At 43.7% G+C, this 18,643-nt stretch overlaps 1 protein-coding gene across 1 annotated transcript in view; it reads right to left on the bottom strand.

Moving 5' to 3' along the window:
• Positions 1 to 18,643, bottom strand: part of LOC137366348 (adenylate cyclase type 8-like) — a 266,926-nt gene that overhangs the window by 99,650 nt on the left and 148,633 nt on the right. Inside the window, exons 14-16 of the mRNA XM_068028243.1 lie at positions 5,602 to 5,703; positions 3,346 to 3,476; positions 1,571 to 1,691 (exon numbers count right to left, since the gene is read on the bottom strand). Of these exons, the coding sequence (XP_067884344.1) occupies positions 1,571 to 1,691; positions 3,346 to 3,476; positions 5,602 to 5,703 (354 nt within the window). The remainder of the gene's footprint in view (positions 1 to 1,570; positions 1,692 to 3,345; positions 3,477 to 5,601; positions 5,704 to 18,643) is intronic.

Below are 18,643 nucleotides of genomic sequence, written 5' to 3'. Positions count from 1 at the left end.
TCTTGATGCCTGCTTAAACTAACACCTTCTGCACTTCTGGGGCCCATATCCCTCTATTCCCATCCTATTCATATATTTGTCAAGATGTCTCTTAAACGTCGCTATCGTATCTGCTTCCACCACCTCCCCCGGCAGCAAGTTCCAGGCACTCACCACCCTCTGTGTAAAAAAAATAAGATTAAAAGCAGACAGACCACCCGGCATTGGCTCAGCCGCCGGACACAACAAAGGCACACCCTACCCAGATAGTACTGCAAAGTCCTCCTCACCAATATCTGGGGACCTGTGCTAGAATTGGGAGAGCTGTCTTATGACTACTCAAGCAACAGCCTGACACAGTCATACTCCCTGAATCATACCGTACAACTAACGTCCCACACTCTTCCACTACCATTCCTGGATATGTACTGTTCCACCGGCAGGACAGAAGCACACCACCCCCCCCCCCACGGCCCCCAGAGATGGCAGCACAGTGGCATAGAGTCAGGAGGCAGTGGCCCTGGGAGTCCTCCTGAAGTCTCATGGCATCAGGACAAACATGGGCAAGGAAACCTCCTGCTGATTACCACCTAACGTCCTCCCTCAGATGATGTTGAGCAGTACTTGGCGGAAACACTGAGGGTAGCAAGGGCACAGAATGTACTCTGGGTGGGAGACTTCAACGTTCATCATCAAGAGTGGCTTGGTAGCATCACTACTGACTAAGCTGGCCGAGGCCTGAAGGACACAGCTGCTAGATTGGGTCTGTGGCAGATGGTGAGAGAACCAACAAGAAGGAAAAACATACTTGACCTCGTCCTCACCAACCTACCGGTCACAGATGCATCTGTCTATGACAGTATTGGTAGGAGTGGGCACCACACAGTCCTTGTGGAGACAAAGTCTCATCTTCACACTGAGCGTACTCTCCATTGTGTCATGTGGCACTATCACCGTGCTAAATGGGACATATTCAGAACAGATATAGCAGCTCAAAACTGAGCATCCATGAGGCACCGTGGGTCATCAGCAGCAGCAGAATTGTACTCAACCACAATCTGTAATCTCATGGCCCGGCATATCCCCCATTACTCTACCATTACCATCAAGCTGGGGGATCAACCCTGGTTCAATGAAGAGTGCAGGAGGGCATGCCAGGAGCAGCACCAGGCAAACCTCAAAATGAGGTGTCAACCTGGTGAAAATATAACACAGGAATTACTTGCATGCCAAACTGCAGAAGCAGCATGCAATAGACAGAGCAAAGCGATCCCATAACAACGGATCAGATCAAAGCTCAGCAGTCCTGCCACATCCAGTCATGAATGGTGGTGGTCAATTAACCAACTAACCAGAGGAAGATGAGGCTCCTCAAATATCCCCATCCTCAATGATAGAGGAGCCCAACACATCAGTGCAAAAGACAAGGCTCGAGCATCTGCAGCCAAATTAAGACAGAAGTGCCAAGTGGATGATCCATCTCTGCCTCCTTCTGAGGTCCCCTCGACCACAGTTGCCAGCCTTCGGCTAATTTGATTCACTATATGATATCAAGGAACGGGTGAACACAGCTAAGGCAATGGGCCCTGACAGCATCCCAGTTGTCATGAAGACTTGTGCTCCAGAACCAGAAGCGGCCCAAACCAAGCTGCTCCAATACTGCTACAACACTGGCATCTATGCGACAATGTGGAAAAGTGCCAAGGTATGTCCTGTCCACAAAAAGCAGTGCAAATCTAATCAGGCCAATTAGCACCCCATCAGCCTATTCTCATTCATCAACAAAGTGATGGAAGGTGTCACTGACAGTACTATCAGTAACCTGCTCCTTGATGCTCAGTTTGGGTTCCACCAGAGCCACTCATTCCTCATTCCAATCTTTGTCCAAATATGGACAAGAGAACTGAATTCCAGAGGTGAGGTGAGAGTGACTACCCTTGGCATTAAGGGCTGGTAAGATGGGCGGAGCAGTGGCAAATGGAATGTAATCCTGAGAAGTGTGAGGTAATGCATTTTGGGAGGACTAACAAGGCAAGGGAATATACAATGGATGATAGGACCCAAGGAAGTACAGAGGGACCTTGGTGTACTTGTCCATCGATCACTGAAGGCAGCAGCACAGGTAGATAAGGTGGTTAGGAAAGCATATGGGATACTTGCCTTTATTAGCCGAGGCATAGAATATAAGAGCAGGGAGGTTATGATGGAGCTGTATAAAATGCTAGTTAGGCCACAGCTGGAGTATTGTGTACAGTTCTGAGCACCACACTATAGGAAGAATGTACTTGCACTGGAGAGGGTGCAGAGGAGATTCACCAGAATGTTGCCTGGGCTGGAGCATTTCAGCTATGAAGAGAGACTGGATAGGCTAGGGTCGTTTTCCTTAGAGCAGAGAAGTCTGAGGAGAGACCTGATAGAGGTATACAAAATTATGAGGAGCATAGATAGGATAGACAGGAAGAAACTTTTTTCTTTAGCGGAGGGGTCAATAACCAGGGGGCATAGATTTAAGGTAAGGGGCAGGAGGTTTAGAGGGGATTTGAGGAAAACTTTTTTACTCAGAGGGTGGTTGGAATCTGGAACACACTGCCTGAAGGGGTGGTAGAGGCAGGAACCCTCACAACATTTAAGAAGTATTTAGATGAGCACTTAAAATATTTAGATGAGCATACAAGGCTATAGGTCAAGTGCTGGAAAATGGGATTAGAATAGATAGGTGCTTGATGGCCGACACGGACACGATGGGCCAAAGGGCCTGTTTCTGTGCTGTATAACTCTATGATTCTATGATTTGACCGAGTGTGGCATCAAGGAACCTTAACAAAATTGAAGTTCATGGGAATCGGGGGAAAACTCTCCGCTGGTTGGAGTCATACCCAGCACAAAGGAAGATGGTTGTGGTTGTTGGAGGTCAATCATCGCAGTCCCAGGACATCACTGCAGGAGTTCCTCAGGGTAGTGTCCTAGGCCCAACCATCTTCAGCTGCTTCATCAATGATCTTCTTTCCATTATCAGGACAGAAATGGGGATGCTTGCTGATGATTGCACAATGTTCAGCACCATTTTGTGACTCCCAGATACTGAAGCAGTCCGAGTCCATATGCAGCAAGACCCGGACAACAACCAGGCTTTGGCTGATAAGTGGCAAGAAACATTTGCGCCACACAAATGCCAAGCAATAACTATCTCCAACACAAGAGAATCTAACCATCTCCCCTTGACTTTCAATGGCATTACCATCGCTGAACCTCCCACTATACACATCCTGGGGCTTACCATGGACCAGAAACTGAACTAAGCCAGACATATGAGTACTGTGACTGCAAGAGCAGGAGAGGCTGGGAAGTCTGTGGCAAATAACTCACTTCCTGCCTCCCCAATTAAAGTCTGGCTCGGGTATAAAATTAAAACCCGACCCCGGCTTGACCCGACCACAGCCAAGCCGAACCCAAGCTAGGCCCGAGTCCTTCAATTTTTTTTTCATGCCCGACCCGATCTGAAAATATCAAACAGGTTATTAGTACAGAAAAAAAATTGTGTCAAAACGTAGATTAAAAAGAAACAATACAAAATAAAACCCAACCACAGCCAACCCGAGCCCGACCCAGCACGAGCCAAAATGCTGGACACAGAATAGAGACCCAACCCGACCCGAACCCGATACATGTAGTCAGGTTTGGTCGGGTTCGGGTCGGGTAGCCAGGCTTTATCCCCAATCCCTGTCCAACATCTACAAGGCACAAGTCAGGAGTGTGATGGAATACTCTCCACTTGCCCGGATGGGTGCAGCTCCAACAACAGTCAAGAAGCTCGACACCACCCAGGATGAAGCAACCTGCTTGATTGGCACCCCATCAACAAACATTCACTCCCTCCACCACTGACGCACAGTGGCAGCAGTGTGTACCATCTACAAGATGCACGGCAGCAACTCACCAAGGCTCCTTAGACAGCACCTTCCAAACACGCGACCTCTACCAACTAGAAGGACAAGGGCAGCAAATGTATGGGAACACCATCACTTACAAGTTCTCCTCCAAGTCACACACCATCCTGACTTGGAACTATATCACCGTTCCTTCACTGTCGCTGGGTCAAAATCCGTGAACTCCCTTCCTAAAAGCACTGTGGGTATACCTATCCCAAATGGACTGCAGCTGTTCAAGAAGGCAGCTCACCACCACCTTCTCTGGGGCAATTAGGGATGGGCAATAAATGTTGGCCTGGCCAGTGATGCCATATTGCATGAACAAATATAAAAAAAATTCACACTCTTCATTACTCCCTCAAGTTAAATCTACAGTAACACAAGCTAAGTGGCCTGCTTAATCTCCAAGCTGAACTTTTGAGCTTCTATATGATCTATTGCCTCAAGAACATTGTCCAGTTGGTTCCTTACCCCTCTCCCTCAATGGTGCAGAAACCCTAACCCACGCTTTCATTGCCTTGAGTATTGAACTCTTCACAACCATTGTCCAGCCCTCAATCTCCAGTGCAGTCAAGTCTTTAAAGCAGCTCCTATCCCCAACAAAGTCCTATGCACCTCTCACTGTTGCCCTCTCCCAGCATGTCTGTCTCTCTGTGTCTCACTAAGTTAGATCACAGGATCGTCAGCTTTGTTTTCCAAATCATGCAGGGGCAGCATTTTCAAATGCAGCAGGATTGTGAGCAAGTACAGACGTGATTAAAACAAATCTTGGTCCCCGAGGGTGTCTCTGGATCCCAACACATTTGGGACAGACTCCAGTGTTTAAAGTGAGGGCAGCAGGGAGGGAATGAGGAACTCGCTCGCCTTCAATTAACAGCCCAGTAAAAGCTCCTCGAGGAACTCGTTAAGGGACAGGGGAGGTCGGCACTGGAATTCTCAATATGGATTCCAACAAACACCAACATTCCAGTGCACAACAGTCGGAACCCTCAGAGATCTTCCACAGGATCATGTGCATGACCTTAGATATGGATGTTTGCACACTGTCTTGTTTTATGTTGCCGGCTCTCTAGCAAGATGCCTGCTCTCTTTGGCAAGGCAGCAGCAGGCCCCATCATGCCTTTGCCACTCAGGCTTTGGAGACAGCTCTCGCCTCCTGGAGGTGCTCGGTGCCACTAATTGGGCTTCAAGTTCTCCTCCTGCCCAATTAGGGCATTTACATTTCAAGATAGCATCGCATGAGTGACAAAGGTGAGGCGCAGGGTCGGGGCCTGGAAATTATCTGGGCGTTGGGTTCCTGACCCTGTTTTGAATATCCAATCCCAGGTCTCACTCCACAATATCTGAGTGATCTCCACTCTTTCTACAGCAGGTATTCCTTCCTTGCCACTGCAACCAGTCGCAATGCCCGTGTCCTCAAATTCCGTCCATAAACCACTTAACTCTACTCTCTTTCTTCCTCCTAAAGACCCTTATCTTTTCCTATTGTCAGTTTGACTTCGGCAAAAACAGACACTTCCCCTTCTCTCATCTCAGTTCTACTACCTGAGACAGAGCAAGGAGAGTTATTTAAACACGTGATGTTCCTTATCTCTGCTGTTCACAGTAATATGGCATGGGCCCTCAATCAACCTCCCTCAATAAAAGGAAATCAGTGATGAGACAGAGTTGTGTAAACCAATGCGCAACATACCTCAGTCTGATTACAGATGCTCGTTGACCACACACCAAGCTCATTCCAGTTGGTGATGTTATAATGAATATCTGCAAATGGGTTCAAATTGGTGCACCAAATCTAAGGAGAGATAACACAAGTCAGAATCACCAGAGCCCTGGAGGATGAATTTTCAAATTTACAACCGTGCATGATTACAGTATCAGAGAAGGTCATTTACCTATCATGCTGTGCTGGTTCTTTCATGAAGCAACTCAAACAATCCCACAGCCCCATTTTTTCCCATAGCCCTGTATAATCCAAAACTAATCCCAATACCCCGTACTCTCCCCACAGTCCTATATCAATCCTAAACAAGTCCCAATCTCTCCCAATAGCCCCTATTGATCCCAAACTAATCCCACTGCCCCACTCTCTCCCTATAGCCCTGTTTCAATCTGAACTTGCTCACCCGACTTGTCAAAGATTTAAAAATCCTGATAAAGGATGAAGGTGTGATTGATGAAGATTATGCAAGGCGAATAGAAGAGATTAATGAGAAGTGTGCAAACTGTAGAAAGTATCAGAGGATGCCACCATGTCCTATTGTAAGTCTTCCATTGGCATGGGACTTTAATGAGGTAGCTGCCATAGATCTAAATGTGTGGAACAAAGACATAAATATTCTCAGTCTACATTTTGTAGACCTGGCGACTAGATTTAATCTTTCTACAATAATATATGGCAAGGACAAAGGGGTGATTATAAATAAAATCATGGAGAAATGGATAGGGACCAGACTTGGAGCACCAGCTGAGCTTCTGACTGATGGTGGAGGGGCATTTGCCAATGATGAGTTTATCGAAGGCATGTGTAAAAGATGAACTTTGTGGTCATGAATACCGCAGCTAAAAGTCCTTTCAAGCAACGGACTCTGTGAAAGGAATCATGAGGCAATTGATGAAATGCTGCATAAAATCTTAGCTGAACGGGTGATTTAAGTGAGTGGACTGTTTCCCTACACAATGAGTGCGCTCTCTTATCAGGCAAATATAAATTCTTTTTGTGTGGATTCCTTAATAGTTTGGTGTAAAGACTCAAATATGGAGATGGATTCCCACGTGTGTTGGCCAAAACAAATTTATAAAGAAACCCCCACCCAAATAAAATATATCTGCTATCAAGATCTTTGTGGATGAAAAACAGAAGATACATTTTAATGACCCATTACTTCTAATTATCATTTAGAATCAAATTGCGCAGATTAACTAAAAGTACATGAAACAAAAATGTTAGTCCAACAATTAAAGAGAATAAAACAGAGAGGAATTCACAGCAACAAGAAAAACATCAGGAAGTGAATCTTAATGTTTATGAACATTTAGACTAAAAAAGGTAACGATAGGCCAGTTAGCTTGACTTCTGTCATGGGGAAAGTGTTAGAATCAATCATAAAGGAGTTTGTAGCTGGGCACTCATGTTTAACCAATTTGTTAGAGTTCTTTGAAGGAGTGACATGTGCTGTGGATAAAGGGAAGCCTGTTGACGTAGTGTACTTGGATTTCCAGAAGGCATTTGACAAGGTACCACATAAAAGGTTATTGCACAAAGTAGGAACTCATGACGTAGTGGGTAATATATTAGCATGGATAGAAGATTGGCTGGCTGTCAGAAAACAGACAGTATGCAGAAATGGGTATTTTTCTGATTGGCAGGATGTGATGAGTGGAGTCCCACAGGGGTTCTGTGCTGGGGCCTCAACTTTTTACAATTTATATCAATGACTTCGATGAGGGGAGCGATGGCAGGGTAGCTAAATTTGTAGATGACACAAAGATAAGTAAAAAAGTATGTTATGAAGAGGACATAAGGAGTTTTCAGACCGATATAGATAGGTTGAGTGAGTGGGTAAAAATCTGGCAGATGGAGTATAATGTGGGAAAATGTGAAGTTGTTCACTTTGGCAGGAAGAATAAAAAAGCAGAGTATTACTTCAATGGAGAATGACTGCAGAATTCCGAGGTGCAGAGGGATATAGGTGTTCTAGTGCAGGAGTCACAAAAAGTTACTATGCAGGTACAGCAGGTAATAAAGAAGGCTAATAGAATCCTATCCTTTATTACAAGAGGAATTGAAAATAAAAGTAAGGATGTTATGCTTCAATTATACAGGGCATTGGTAAAGCCACATCTCAAATACTGTGCGCAGTTTTGGCCTCCTTATTTAAGGAAGGATGTAAATGCATTGGAGGCAGTTCAGAGGAGGTTTACTAGACTGATACCTGGAATGAGCGGGTTGTCTTATGGGGAAAGGTTCAACAGACTGGGCTTGTTTTCACTGGAGTTTAGAAGAGTGAGGGGAGACTTGATTGAAGTTTATAAGATCCTGAATAGTCTCGACAAGGTGGATGTGGAAAGGATGTTTCCTCTTGTGGGTGAGTCCAGAACTAGGGGTCACTGTTTTAAAATTAAGGGTTGCCCTTTGAGGACAGAGATGGGGAGAAATTTTTTCTCTCAGAGGGTTGTGTGACTTTGGAATTCTCTGCCTCAGAAGGTGGTGGAGGCGGGGTCATTGAATATTTTTAAGGCAGGGGTAGATAGATTCTTGTTAGGCAAGGGAATCAAAGGTTATCGGGGGTAGATAGGAGTGTGGAATTCGAGACACAAACAGATCAGCCATTATCTTATTGAATGGTGGAGCAGGTGCGAGGGGCCGAATGGTCTACTTCTGCTCCTAATTCGTATGTTCGCAATCAACCAAACTGCAAGCTAATAATCTGGCATGAGTGGTACACTGCTATCAATTAGTCTATGGACGAAATCTCAAATTGCCTTCTGTTTTGTGTGATTGTAATACCTGCTAAAACAGAAGGACTATAAGTTCCATTTTTATGCACATTTGAATGTTTTGCATGCATGGAGACAGGCTTTCATCGGGGCTGAGGTTGGAGAAAATTTGAAGGGCCCTAAGACATCATGCAAGACCATCTGAGACAGACTTCAATTCAGGAGATTGAGTATATTATAAAAGGGACAATTATAGGCGATGGAAATGCCCTGGTAAGGTAACTGGTTGTGATGGTAAGACAGTAGTTATCAAAAATGGCAAACAGTTAAAGTTCATTCCTCACGATTAATCGGAATTACAACATTTCAGACTCTGAGCAGCTGATAGAAATAAATCTCAAATGCTCATGTGTTTTGTGATGAAGGTCCCAAGAAACAGAATATGGTGGATCAATTGCTAGATAGTGATAAATATGAGTCATCATGACACAGAGGACAGAGCTATCATTTCCAAAGGCCAATTGCCAAGAATGGGTTCTTGGGGGATATATATATTCCAGAGGGGTCGAGTGAATGGAGGGATGTGACCATTGTGGAACATGCAGGAAAAGCTACTGGCAAGTTTAAATATTGGTTGAATATTCAGGATGATGGCCAAGAAGCGAATCCATGGAGTGGCAGAATGGAGTGAAAGAGTGGAGAGTTAGAAAGTGAAGTGCAAGTATTAAAAGAAAGATGACGATCTCACAGTAGTAGTCCTGATAGACACAAAAGTGGAAATAGAGGGTGAAGCTAGAATAGATTAGACAATGAAATAAAGGCCAGAGAACAGTCTCTGAACAGAACTTGAAGCAGAAATCCTCATGATCTTGAAGTTTTGGTAGATGGCAATAAAGTTGAGGATAAACTAATATGAGGCAAAACAAAGGGAATGAGAGAGAGTTGGAGAGAGTTTGGAGTTTATTCTAAGGTACCAGATAAGGGGCAACCAACGTTGTCACATAGGTGGATCTGTACTGAAAAGGTCGTTGCAGATGGGATTTATAAGGCTGAAGTGAAGCTAGTTGCTAAGGGTTTGAAGAGTTACTGGGTGATGCAGATGTTAGAGTAGATTCTCCCACACCTGGAAAAGTAATATTAAAAATCTCTTTTGGCCACATCTTCATGGGAGGATAGATCAATCAACATAAAAGCCACATTTCTGCAGGGTAATCCTTTACAAAGAGTTAAGTGTTACTGAAATCACCCAAAGAAACTGGAGATACAGAAGGAACACTATAGGAACTAAACAAATGCAACTATAGCCTGAATGATGCTTCCAGGGTATGGCATTTTTCAGTGAGATCTGTTTTGATGAAAAGAAATTATGTAACTAAAAGCAGAACGCACAATGTTTTATTGGTATCATAAAGAAAAACTTTCAGGTATCTTCAGGATGCGAGTTGGTGATTTCTTATGGGGCGGCACTGCAGAATTCGAGAAATGTGTTATTAATAAGATTGGAGTAGAATTTAAAATGGGAGTCAGGCTTGTGGGGTTCAAAATATATTAGTTTAGATATAAAGTAAAGTAGGTCTGGAATAACTTTAAATCAACAATCCTATTTAAAGAGTTGTACGCCCATTCCAGTTAATCATACTAAGTCATCATAGAAAGATGATATTATATCTAAAGAAGAAATAGAGCAATTGTGAAGCCTGATTGGTAAGTTGAACTGGGTATTCTAACGCAGCTAGTTTCATAATACTTCTGGAGATACTCAGCAGGTCTGGCAGCATCTGTGGAGAGAAAAACAAAGTTAAAGTTTCAGGTCTGTGACCAGAATTGTTCTGATGAAAGGTCACAGACCTTAAACGTTAATGTTACAACCAGGTGAGAAAGGGGTCTAGGGTTCCCTTTCAGCCTTCACCTGGTCTTACTCTAACAGGGTTTAATTTTAAACACACTGTTTTCTGAGCCCCCCCCCCTTGGTGAATTCTTGTTCACCGCTTTCCAATTATAAGGCAAAGAAGAAAAGTGAAATTTATTAAAACTTAAACTCTAATTCGGCTAACATGCCACACCCCATGCGAGCATGCATATGCGATATACACATGCAAATAGAGAAAGAAAAGAGCAGAAGAAAAGATAAAGTGGAACAGTTTGAGGCAATCTCTGAAGAGGGGCTTTTGGTACTCTGCTTCGAGCTCACTGTAGAGTCCTTTTGTAGGTTGATCTTGCTTTTCATTGGGGCCCAGTATTCTTCTTAAACCTTGTTCATTGTCGGAGACTTTTCTCTCTTTTGGGGTTCCTGTGTCTTCAATGGATTCCAAAGCAGGTGAGAAAGAGATGAGAGCAAACAGGAGCCAGGAGCTTTCTGAGTTCAAAACTCTGTGGCAAGTTCAAATTCAAAAAAAATTCAGGTGGCCCAGCAGGTTAGTCATGTGACTAGCTGGTGTGACCATGTCCATTTGTGTATTCAGCCAGCTTAGCAGCTATCCTGGAATGCGACCTCCTCCATCCTCAATGTCTGGTAATCAAAAGTCCATTGTGGATTAAATTGGGGCAGGGAGTAGCTCCTTTGTCCTTTCCAAGTACTGCCTGTTCATATGCAAAAACGTCTCTCCAGCCAAGGATCCATTGTGCATTTTTTTCACCAGTTCTTTCTTCACTCCAGTAACAGTTCAAAATTAATATTCATGTGGCGAAATTAATATTCCTCATTCTTGGCCCCCTCCACATGCAGGGGAACGAAATGTGATTTGAAAAAAAAGGTGCATTTTATTAAAAGGTTTGAAAGAAATTATAAGATACAGAAAGAAAAACCGTGCATTTCTCTCATTCATTTCCATTCATTCATAAATCTTAAAGCCTATTAAAATTGTCATTTTTGGGTGCCAGTGCTGCTTTAATTTCCCCTTTTGGCATCCCAGTAACCATGTGGTTCTTTGGGGAAGCTTTTTTTCACTTTGCCCAGCGCCATGACTGCCTCGGGTCTTGGTTCCTGCTAAGGTAATTTTTTTCCTGGAGAGTTAGTAGTGGGCGAGTCTATCCTGAACTCTCATTCAGTGCTTTGCTGAGTCATGCAAAGGCTTTTGACTTCAGGGGATTGGTGGTTCTCTTTTTCTCTGACTGTGGGGGAGGATTCTTTGTTAATCTCCCTTTTGTTCTCTGGGACATTCCTGCCTGCAGGTATCTGTGCAGACCCTACAGCACTCCCCTGTGGCACTTCCACTCAGTGAGGTATCACCCTCACAGTTTCTCTGCCCCCTAGAGGTCTTTCTTTTTCTCTGCAGGTTCTTGTATATGCTGTTATCAGCTCTGGTGGGGTGTTTCTAGAGTCTGTATTTACTTTACAGGAAGTGGGGTATAACTTTTCAAATTTTTCGCAGTTGGCTGATCGGACAGTAGGAGTTTTCATCCGGGATTCCTTCCGGACTTCCTTTAACCTGCCCTCTTGGTCATTTTTTCCCTTTCTCTTTCTAAACTTTTGCCAGCCTTGTGCCTGCCTGTCCCCTTTTGTTCTCGGCAGGGGTCCCTTACAGTTCACCAGCCTCTGCTGGAGGATCCTCCTAACACCAGTACATGACTTAGGGGTGCAGGTTTCACTGTAGGTTGGTGTTTCCCCTCAATCTGGCAGATGTGGCAACTCCTGCAGTACTCCACCACCTCTTTGTGGAGTTTTGGCCAGTCGAACTGCTGTCTTATGCGGGCTTTGGTCTTTCTAATACCGGCATGTACAGCCACTGTAGTCTCATGGGCCCTTCTTAATATTTCTCTCCGGTACCTCTGTGGCACCACTAACTGGTGAACGACTGCCCACTCCTTGTTCTCAGGTCTCTGAGGAGAACTCCATTTCCTCATCAGTATCTCTTTCTTTAAATAGTAGCAATCAGGGACTCCCTCTGCTTCACTTTCAGAATGGGCAGCCTGTGCTAACTCTTGCAATACTGGATTGGCTCCCTGAGCCTCAGCTAGGGAAAATCCATTTAATTCATTCCCTGGGTCTTCTAACTTTCCAAAGAAAGTCTCAGCCAGGCAGACCTCATGGTCATTTGCCTGCAGTGCCAATGCAGTCTCCTCTGGGGGAGTTGGTTTGATCATGGCCTGATCCACTACACATTCAGGGAAACTGCAGGGGACCATCTCCTGCCACTGCCCTGTCTCTCTGACTTCCTGCGATCTCTCTTTCACTACTGGGGGCGGGGGGGGGGGGGGGGGGTGGGTGTGTGGTACTACCACCTTTACCCCCGCCAGATCATTACCCAAGAGCAGGTCAAACCCGTCCACAGGCAAACTAGGGAAAATCCCTATGGTCACTGATCCCGAAACTAGGTTGCACTCCAGGTGCACCAGGTGTACAGGGACAGGCATACACTGCCCTCCAATACCATTCAGCACCATTCTGGTGTTCAATGCACTCTCTGGGGGAAAGGTCAGGCCTTTTCCCAGTAAAAGGGATCTTGTGGCCCCTGTGTGCCTAAGAATCACTATGGACTTGCTGGCTCCACTCGAGGGGTATGGGGTTACTTTCCCTTCAAACACAAAACTCTGATAGCCTTCCTTTTCCTGCACGGGCCATAGTAAGCTTCCTGGGTCTCACTCTTACTGTAGTTAAAGCCACAGCTTGTTTTGCTGTGCTTTCCATAAGGGTCCCGTCGGCACTGAGTGGGTGTGCCCTGATTAACCCCATCATTTTCCCTTTAGTTTCCAGCAGTTAGCTCTTAAATGCCCTGCTTTATTACAATGGAAGCACACAGGTCTCTGGGTCTCACTCTTGCTCAAAGCACCTTCCTTTTTGGCTGGAGGAGGGCCCCCTGTGTCTCCTGCTTTCCTTTCTCTCCCAGGACTGCCTGGGCGGAGATCACCTTCCCACCCTTTATCCTTTTCGGATTTGTGGGGGTTATTTGGAAAGGTTCGCCCCGTGAAACCGACTTATAAATTAAAGGTAACTCATCAGCCAGAACAGCCACTTGCTGGGCTCTCTGAACCCTCTGCTCCTCTACATGGGTCTTTATTGAGAGTGGGAGAGAATTTTTAAATTCCTCTAACAGAACTACTTCCCTGAGATTCTCATAGCTGAGCTATATTTTAGGATTGCTCAGCCACTGCTCAAAAGCCAGCTGCTTACTTCCTTCAAACTCCAGATATGTTTGATTAGTTTGCTTTTTGAGGGTTCTAAACTTTTGGCGATAGACTTCGGGTACTAATTCATATTGTCACTGGCCTGTAGTTTTTTTTTCAGAATATGCGCTTTGTCTTTAAGGCTTGCAAGGGATCAGTATTGCTTTAAGAGCCGGCAAGCCTTAGGAGTTATAGGGAGGGCACGTGCCTTTTTGTTACCTTAGGAACAGCCATTTGGAGACTGCGATTCAACTGGTGCATTCTCGTTACCATAGATACAGCCACTGGGAGTGAGAATCAAGCGATACATTTGTTATAATTCAATTTTGAACTGGCTTTTTAGTTGAAGACAATTTGTTCTAACAGAACACAGACACAGAGGACACACAGACACAGACAGCTGTGATGTTTAGCACCTGAAAAAGAGCTCTCAGCCATTTAAATTGAAGGAATAGGATTTTAGTCTGTTTAATTATTATCTCTCAAAATTCTAAGAAAGTCAAGCCAAAAAAAAAATCTCTGGTAATTTAAATTGAAGAAAGGGAAGTTATACTGTGACAATGTTTTATCCCTCAAAAACTCTAAAGTCAGATTGATTCTGTTGAAAGTGTTTGCAAGTTGTTAATTGTTGAAATTCGCTGGAGAAGGAAAGCAACATTCTGTGAGGACTTCGAGAAACATCTTGTGGGGAGTTTAAGCAACACTGGACTGTAAATTTGCAAGGACTCTAATTTTTTCTATTTTAAATGTTTTTTATATCTTTATAGTATTTAAGAATATAATTGTTCTAACTAAAGAGTTAATTTGTTGATTTAAAGACATCTGGTTTGGTTAGCCTCATTCGGAGGTTAATAGATGGCACAATTTGGCTGGGTCTCTCTTTAATTTGGAAGGTTTTAAATGATAGGTTAGCCGATCGGTGAAACAACGGGATTGAATTAACAGTGCGTTGGTCCCACCATAATCAGAATTATATATTTTGATTGGGGTCTTTTGACAGAAGTGGTCGGTCATAACATATTGATTGGGGGCTCGTCCGCGACTTGAATAACATATTAATTGGGGGATTATACAAGATTTGAATCACATATTAATTGGGTTTCTGGATTTGAATCATATCGCAATTGGGTGCTCGCTCGCAGTTGAATCATATTTAATTCGGTAGCTCGCACCTGGGATCAGAATCAGACTAATTTGGAGGGCTCACATTTGGAATCATAGTAATTACTCATCTCTGGGATAACATATTTAAATTGAAGTCTTGCGTTTGGCATCAGATTAATTGCTCTCGAGTCTGGGATCTTATCAATTGGAAACTTGATTGTTGGGATCTAAATTTGACACCAATTACAAAGAAATTAAAAGAACCAGGTCTCCTGTATAATAAGGTACAGTCTATACCATTGTTATGGCATTAGTAGTTGTAGCAGAGTTTTTGGGAAAGCAGAATGTTTCCCTGAGTGACTTGATAACTTTAACTAAGAACAAATTAAAAGAATTGGCAGCGAAATTGGGGTTGGAATTGAAATCAGGTGCCAAAAAAGCAAAGATAATTGGATTAATAGCTGAACATCTGGAATTAGTAGAAGATGATGATGATGAGGGTAATACAGATGAAGAGCAATACGAGAAACAAGAAAGTGAATACAAAAGACATGAAGGTAATAGGTTCGAGAGTGATGCAGTGGAATTGGCTAGGATTCAGTTAGAAATGAAAAAACTGGAGCTTCAGCAGGAAAAAGAAACAAAAAAACTTGAGGCAGAAAAAGAATTCTGAAAACTTGAATTGGAAAAGGAGGAAAGAGAGAAAGAAGGAGCATTTTGGAGAAAAAGTGAAAAAGAGAGGGAATTTAAGTTAAAAGAGATGGAATTAAGACAAAAGGGTAGTCTTGAATCCAGGGAAAATTCGGGTCAGGAAGAATCTGAATTTAGATCAGGACCCAGCGATAAGCTGTTTAAATTTATACAGCTCTTCCTAAGTCCGAGGAAAGGGACGTAGAGGTATTTATCATATCTTTTGAAAAAATAGCCAAACAGATGCAATGGCCGAAAGAAAGCTGGATATTGCTCATGCAGAGCTCATGAAGTTTAGTTTAGAGATACAGCACTGAATCAGGCCCTTCGGCCCACCGAGTCTGTGCTGACCATCAACCTCCCATTTATACTAATCCTACACTAATTCCATATTCCTACCACATCCCCACCCTGTCCCTATATTTCCCTACCACCTACCTATCCTAGGGGCAATTTCTAATGGCCAATTTACCTATCAACCAGCAAGTCTTTGGCATGTGGGAGGAAACCGGAGCACCCGGCGAAAACCCACGCAGACACAGGGAGAACTTGCAAACTCCACACAGGCAGTACCCAGAATTGAACCCGGGTCGCTGGAGCTGTGAGGCTGCGGTGCTAACCACTGCGCCACTGTGCCGCCATACCAGGCTTCTGAAGATTATGAGATGGCAAAAAAGGCTATTCTCGCTGTGTATGAGTTAGTCCCTGAAGCTTACCGTCAGAAGTTTCAGAACTTAGAGATTGGCTGGGCAGACATATTTAGAATTTGAGAAGGTGAAGCAATTGAATTTTGACCATTGGATACGGGTTTTAAAGATAGAAACCACATATGAGAACCTTCGAGAACTGATTCTTTTAGAAGAGTTTAAAAACTCCATTCTTTCAGTAGTGAGGACTCATATAGATAACCTGAAAGTTTTGAAAGCTAGGCAAGCAGCAGAAATTGCTGATAATTTTGTGCTTGTGACTAAGTCAACCTACTTTGTCCATCACCCCATAAACCCAAGAAGGATAGAAAGTGGGAATGTGAAAGGAAGGCAAGTAGCCGGGGACAAGAAGGAACAGCTGGGAATGCCCCAGGATCACCTCCTCAGGTCAGAAAGGAAGGTGCTGAGGATAGAAGTGAGGTTCGCAAGACAAAGTGTTATCATTGCAACAGAACGGGTCATTTTCATTCAGAATGCTGGAAATTGCGAGGTAAACCCACAGGACTTGTTAGGGTATGCAAAGTTAGTGCAGAGGAAAAGACACTGACTGACAGTACAGCAGACCAGGCTATAGCTTTAACGACAGCTGTGAATGTGAAACCAGATACTAAAACTAAGAGGAGTGTAGTGGTTAAGAATAAAATACCTGACAGTTATGATGAATTTTGGTCAAAGGGGAGAATAACTCCGTATCCTGTAAGTGAGACAGGAAAATCTATCATTATACTCAGGGTACAGGAGCAACCCAAACTCTCTTGCTGGGGAAAGATATGAGGTTTCCACCAGAGAGCACCTTGAACACTAAAGTTTTAGTTAATGGCATTGGCGGAGTAGATGGCACAATTTGGCTGGGTCTCTCTTTAAGTTGTAAGGTTTTAAATGATATGTTAGCTGATCTGTGGAACGACGGGATTGAATTAACAGTACGTTGGTCCCACCACAATCAGAATTGTATATTTTGATTGGGGGCTTTGACAGGAGCGGTCGGTCGTAACAATATGTCCCGAGGATAGCATTGTTGGTCAGTTCATAATTTGATGAACTGTCATCTGGCAACAAGGAATAAACATCATGGACTTTTCCAGTTAGCTTGCTTTGTAGTTAAAGAGGCCAGGTCTCAGCTGGCTATTTTAGCTGCCTTGCCAGTTTCTCAAAAGACACAAAAAATTCTTCCACATCTTCCTCATTGAACTTTGGAATTAGCTGAGCAAGTTTTAGCAATTTTGTACCCAGCCCTGAATTACGCTCCTCCATATTGGCCATGCTTTCACTGGGGTTACTCTGTCACCCTCTAGTTAACTCAAGGCGCTTCAGCTCTTACTTCGAATTCTTTCTGAAATATTCTTTCTCTCTCTCTCTCTCTCCTCTCTTGTTATTTCTCCTGTCTTTCTGTTTCCTCACGTTCCTTCTGTAAGGCTCTCTCTTTCTCCCTCTCCTCTAATTCAAGTTTCCTCTGCTCCAATTGTATCTTTGCTAACAATACTCTATCAGAGTCTGTTTCTAACCCTGTTTCTGCTTCTTCAGATTCAAAGGAAAAATGGTTGGCCACTAGCCTTAGGAGTTCGGACTTCCTAGCCTTGCCACATACAGTAATCCCACACTGTTCAGCCATTTTCCTCAACTCCTCCATAGACAGTGCTTTTAACTTCTCCCAAGTTATTACACCCTGGCTTGGAGAGCTACTCGCTTTAGTTGCAGACATGTTAGTATTCAATCACACACAACCACAAGAAAACCTGTATTGAAATCTTGCCCTTTTTTGATTGGGAACAATTTGGCTTCCCACTTCCAATTTCTCTCATTTGTCTGTGGGTAAAATTCTGAACGCTAGCCCCCAAATTTCTGTTACGACCAGGTGAGAAAGGTGGCTGGGGGTCCCTTTCAGCCTTCACCTGGTCTTACTCTAACAGGGTTTAATTTTAAACACACTGTGTTCTGAGCTCCCCCTTGGTGAATCCTTGTTCACCGCTTTCCAATTTTCAGGCAAAGAAATGAACACAAACAGGCTTTCTTAGGTGTAAAGACGGAAAGTGAAATTTATTAAAACTTAAACTCTAATTCAGTTAACGCCTACAGATACACGCCGCACCCCACGTTAGCATGCATACACGATATGCACATGCATATAGAGACAGAAAAGAGCAGAAGAAAAGATAAAGTGGAACAGTTTGAGGCAATCTCTGAGGAGGGGCTTTTGTTACTGTGCTTCGAGCTCATTGTCGGGTCCTTTTGTAGGTTGATCTTGATTTTCATTGGGGCCCAGTATCCTTCTTAAACCTTGTTCACTGTAGGAGACTTTTCTCTCTTTTGGGGTTCCTGTGTCTTCAATGGATTCCAAAGTGGGCGAGAAAGGGATGAGAGCAGTTCAAATTTAAAAAAAACTGAGGTGACCCAGCAGGTTAGTCACGTGGCTAGCTGGTGTGACCATGTCCGTTTGTATATTCAGCCATCTTAACAGTTAACCTGGAATGCAACCTCCCCCACCCTCAATGCCTGGTAATCAAAAGTCCATTGTGGATTAAATTGGAGCGGTGAGTAGCCCCTTTGTTCTTTCCAAGTACTCTCTTTTAATATGCAAAAATGTCTCTCCGGCCAAGAATCCATTGTTGGTTTTTTAAACCTGTCTTTCTTCACTCCAGTAACAGTTCAAAATTAATGTTCCTGTGGCGAAATTAATATTCCTCATTCTTG

Source organism: Heterodontus francisci, unplaced genomic scaffold, assembly GCF_036365525.1.
Source record: "Heterodontus francisci isolate sHetFra1 unplaced genomic scaffold, sHetFra1.hap1 HAP1_SCAFFOLD_377, whole genome shotgun sequence".
Taxonomy (NCBI): Eukaryota; Metazoa; Chordata; class Chondrichthyes; order Heterodontiformes; family Heterodontidae; genus Heterodontus; species Heterodontus francisci.
This window is presented reverse-complemented; position numbering and strand designations above follow the sequence as displayed.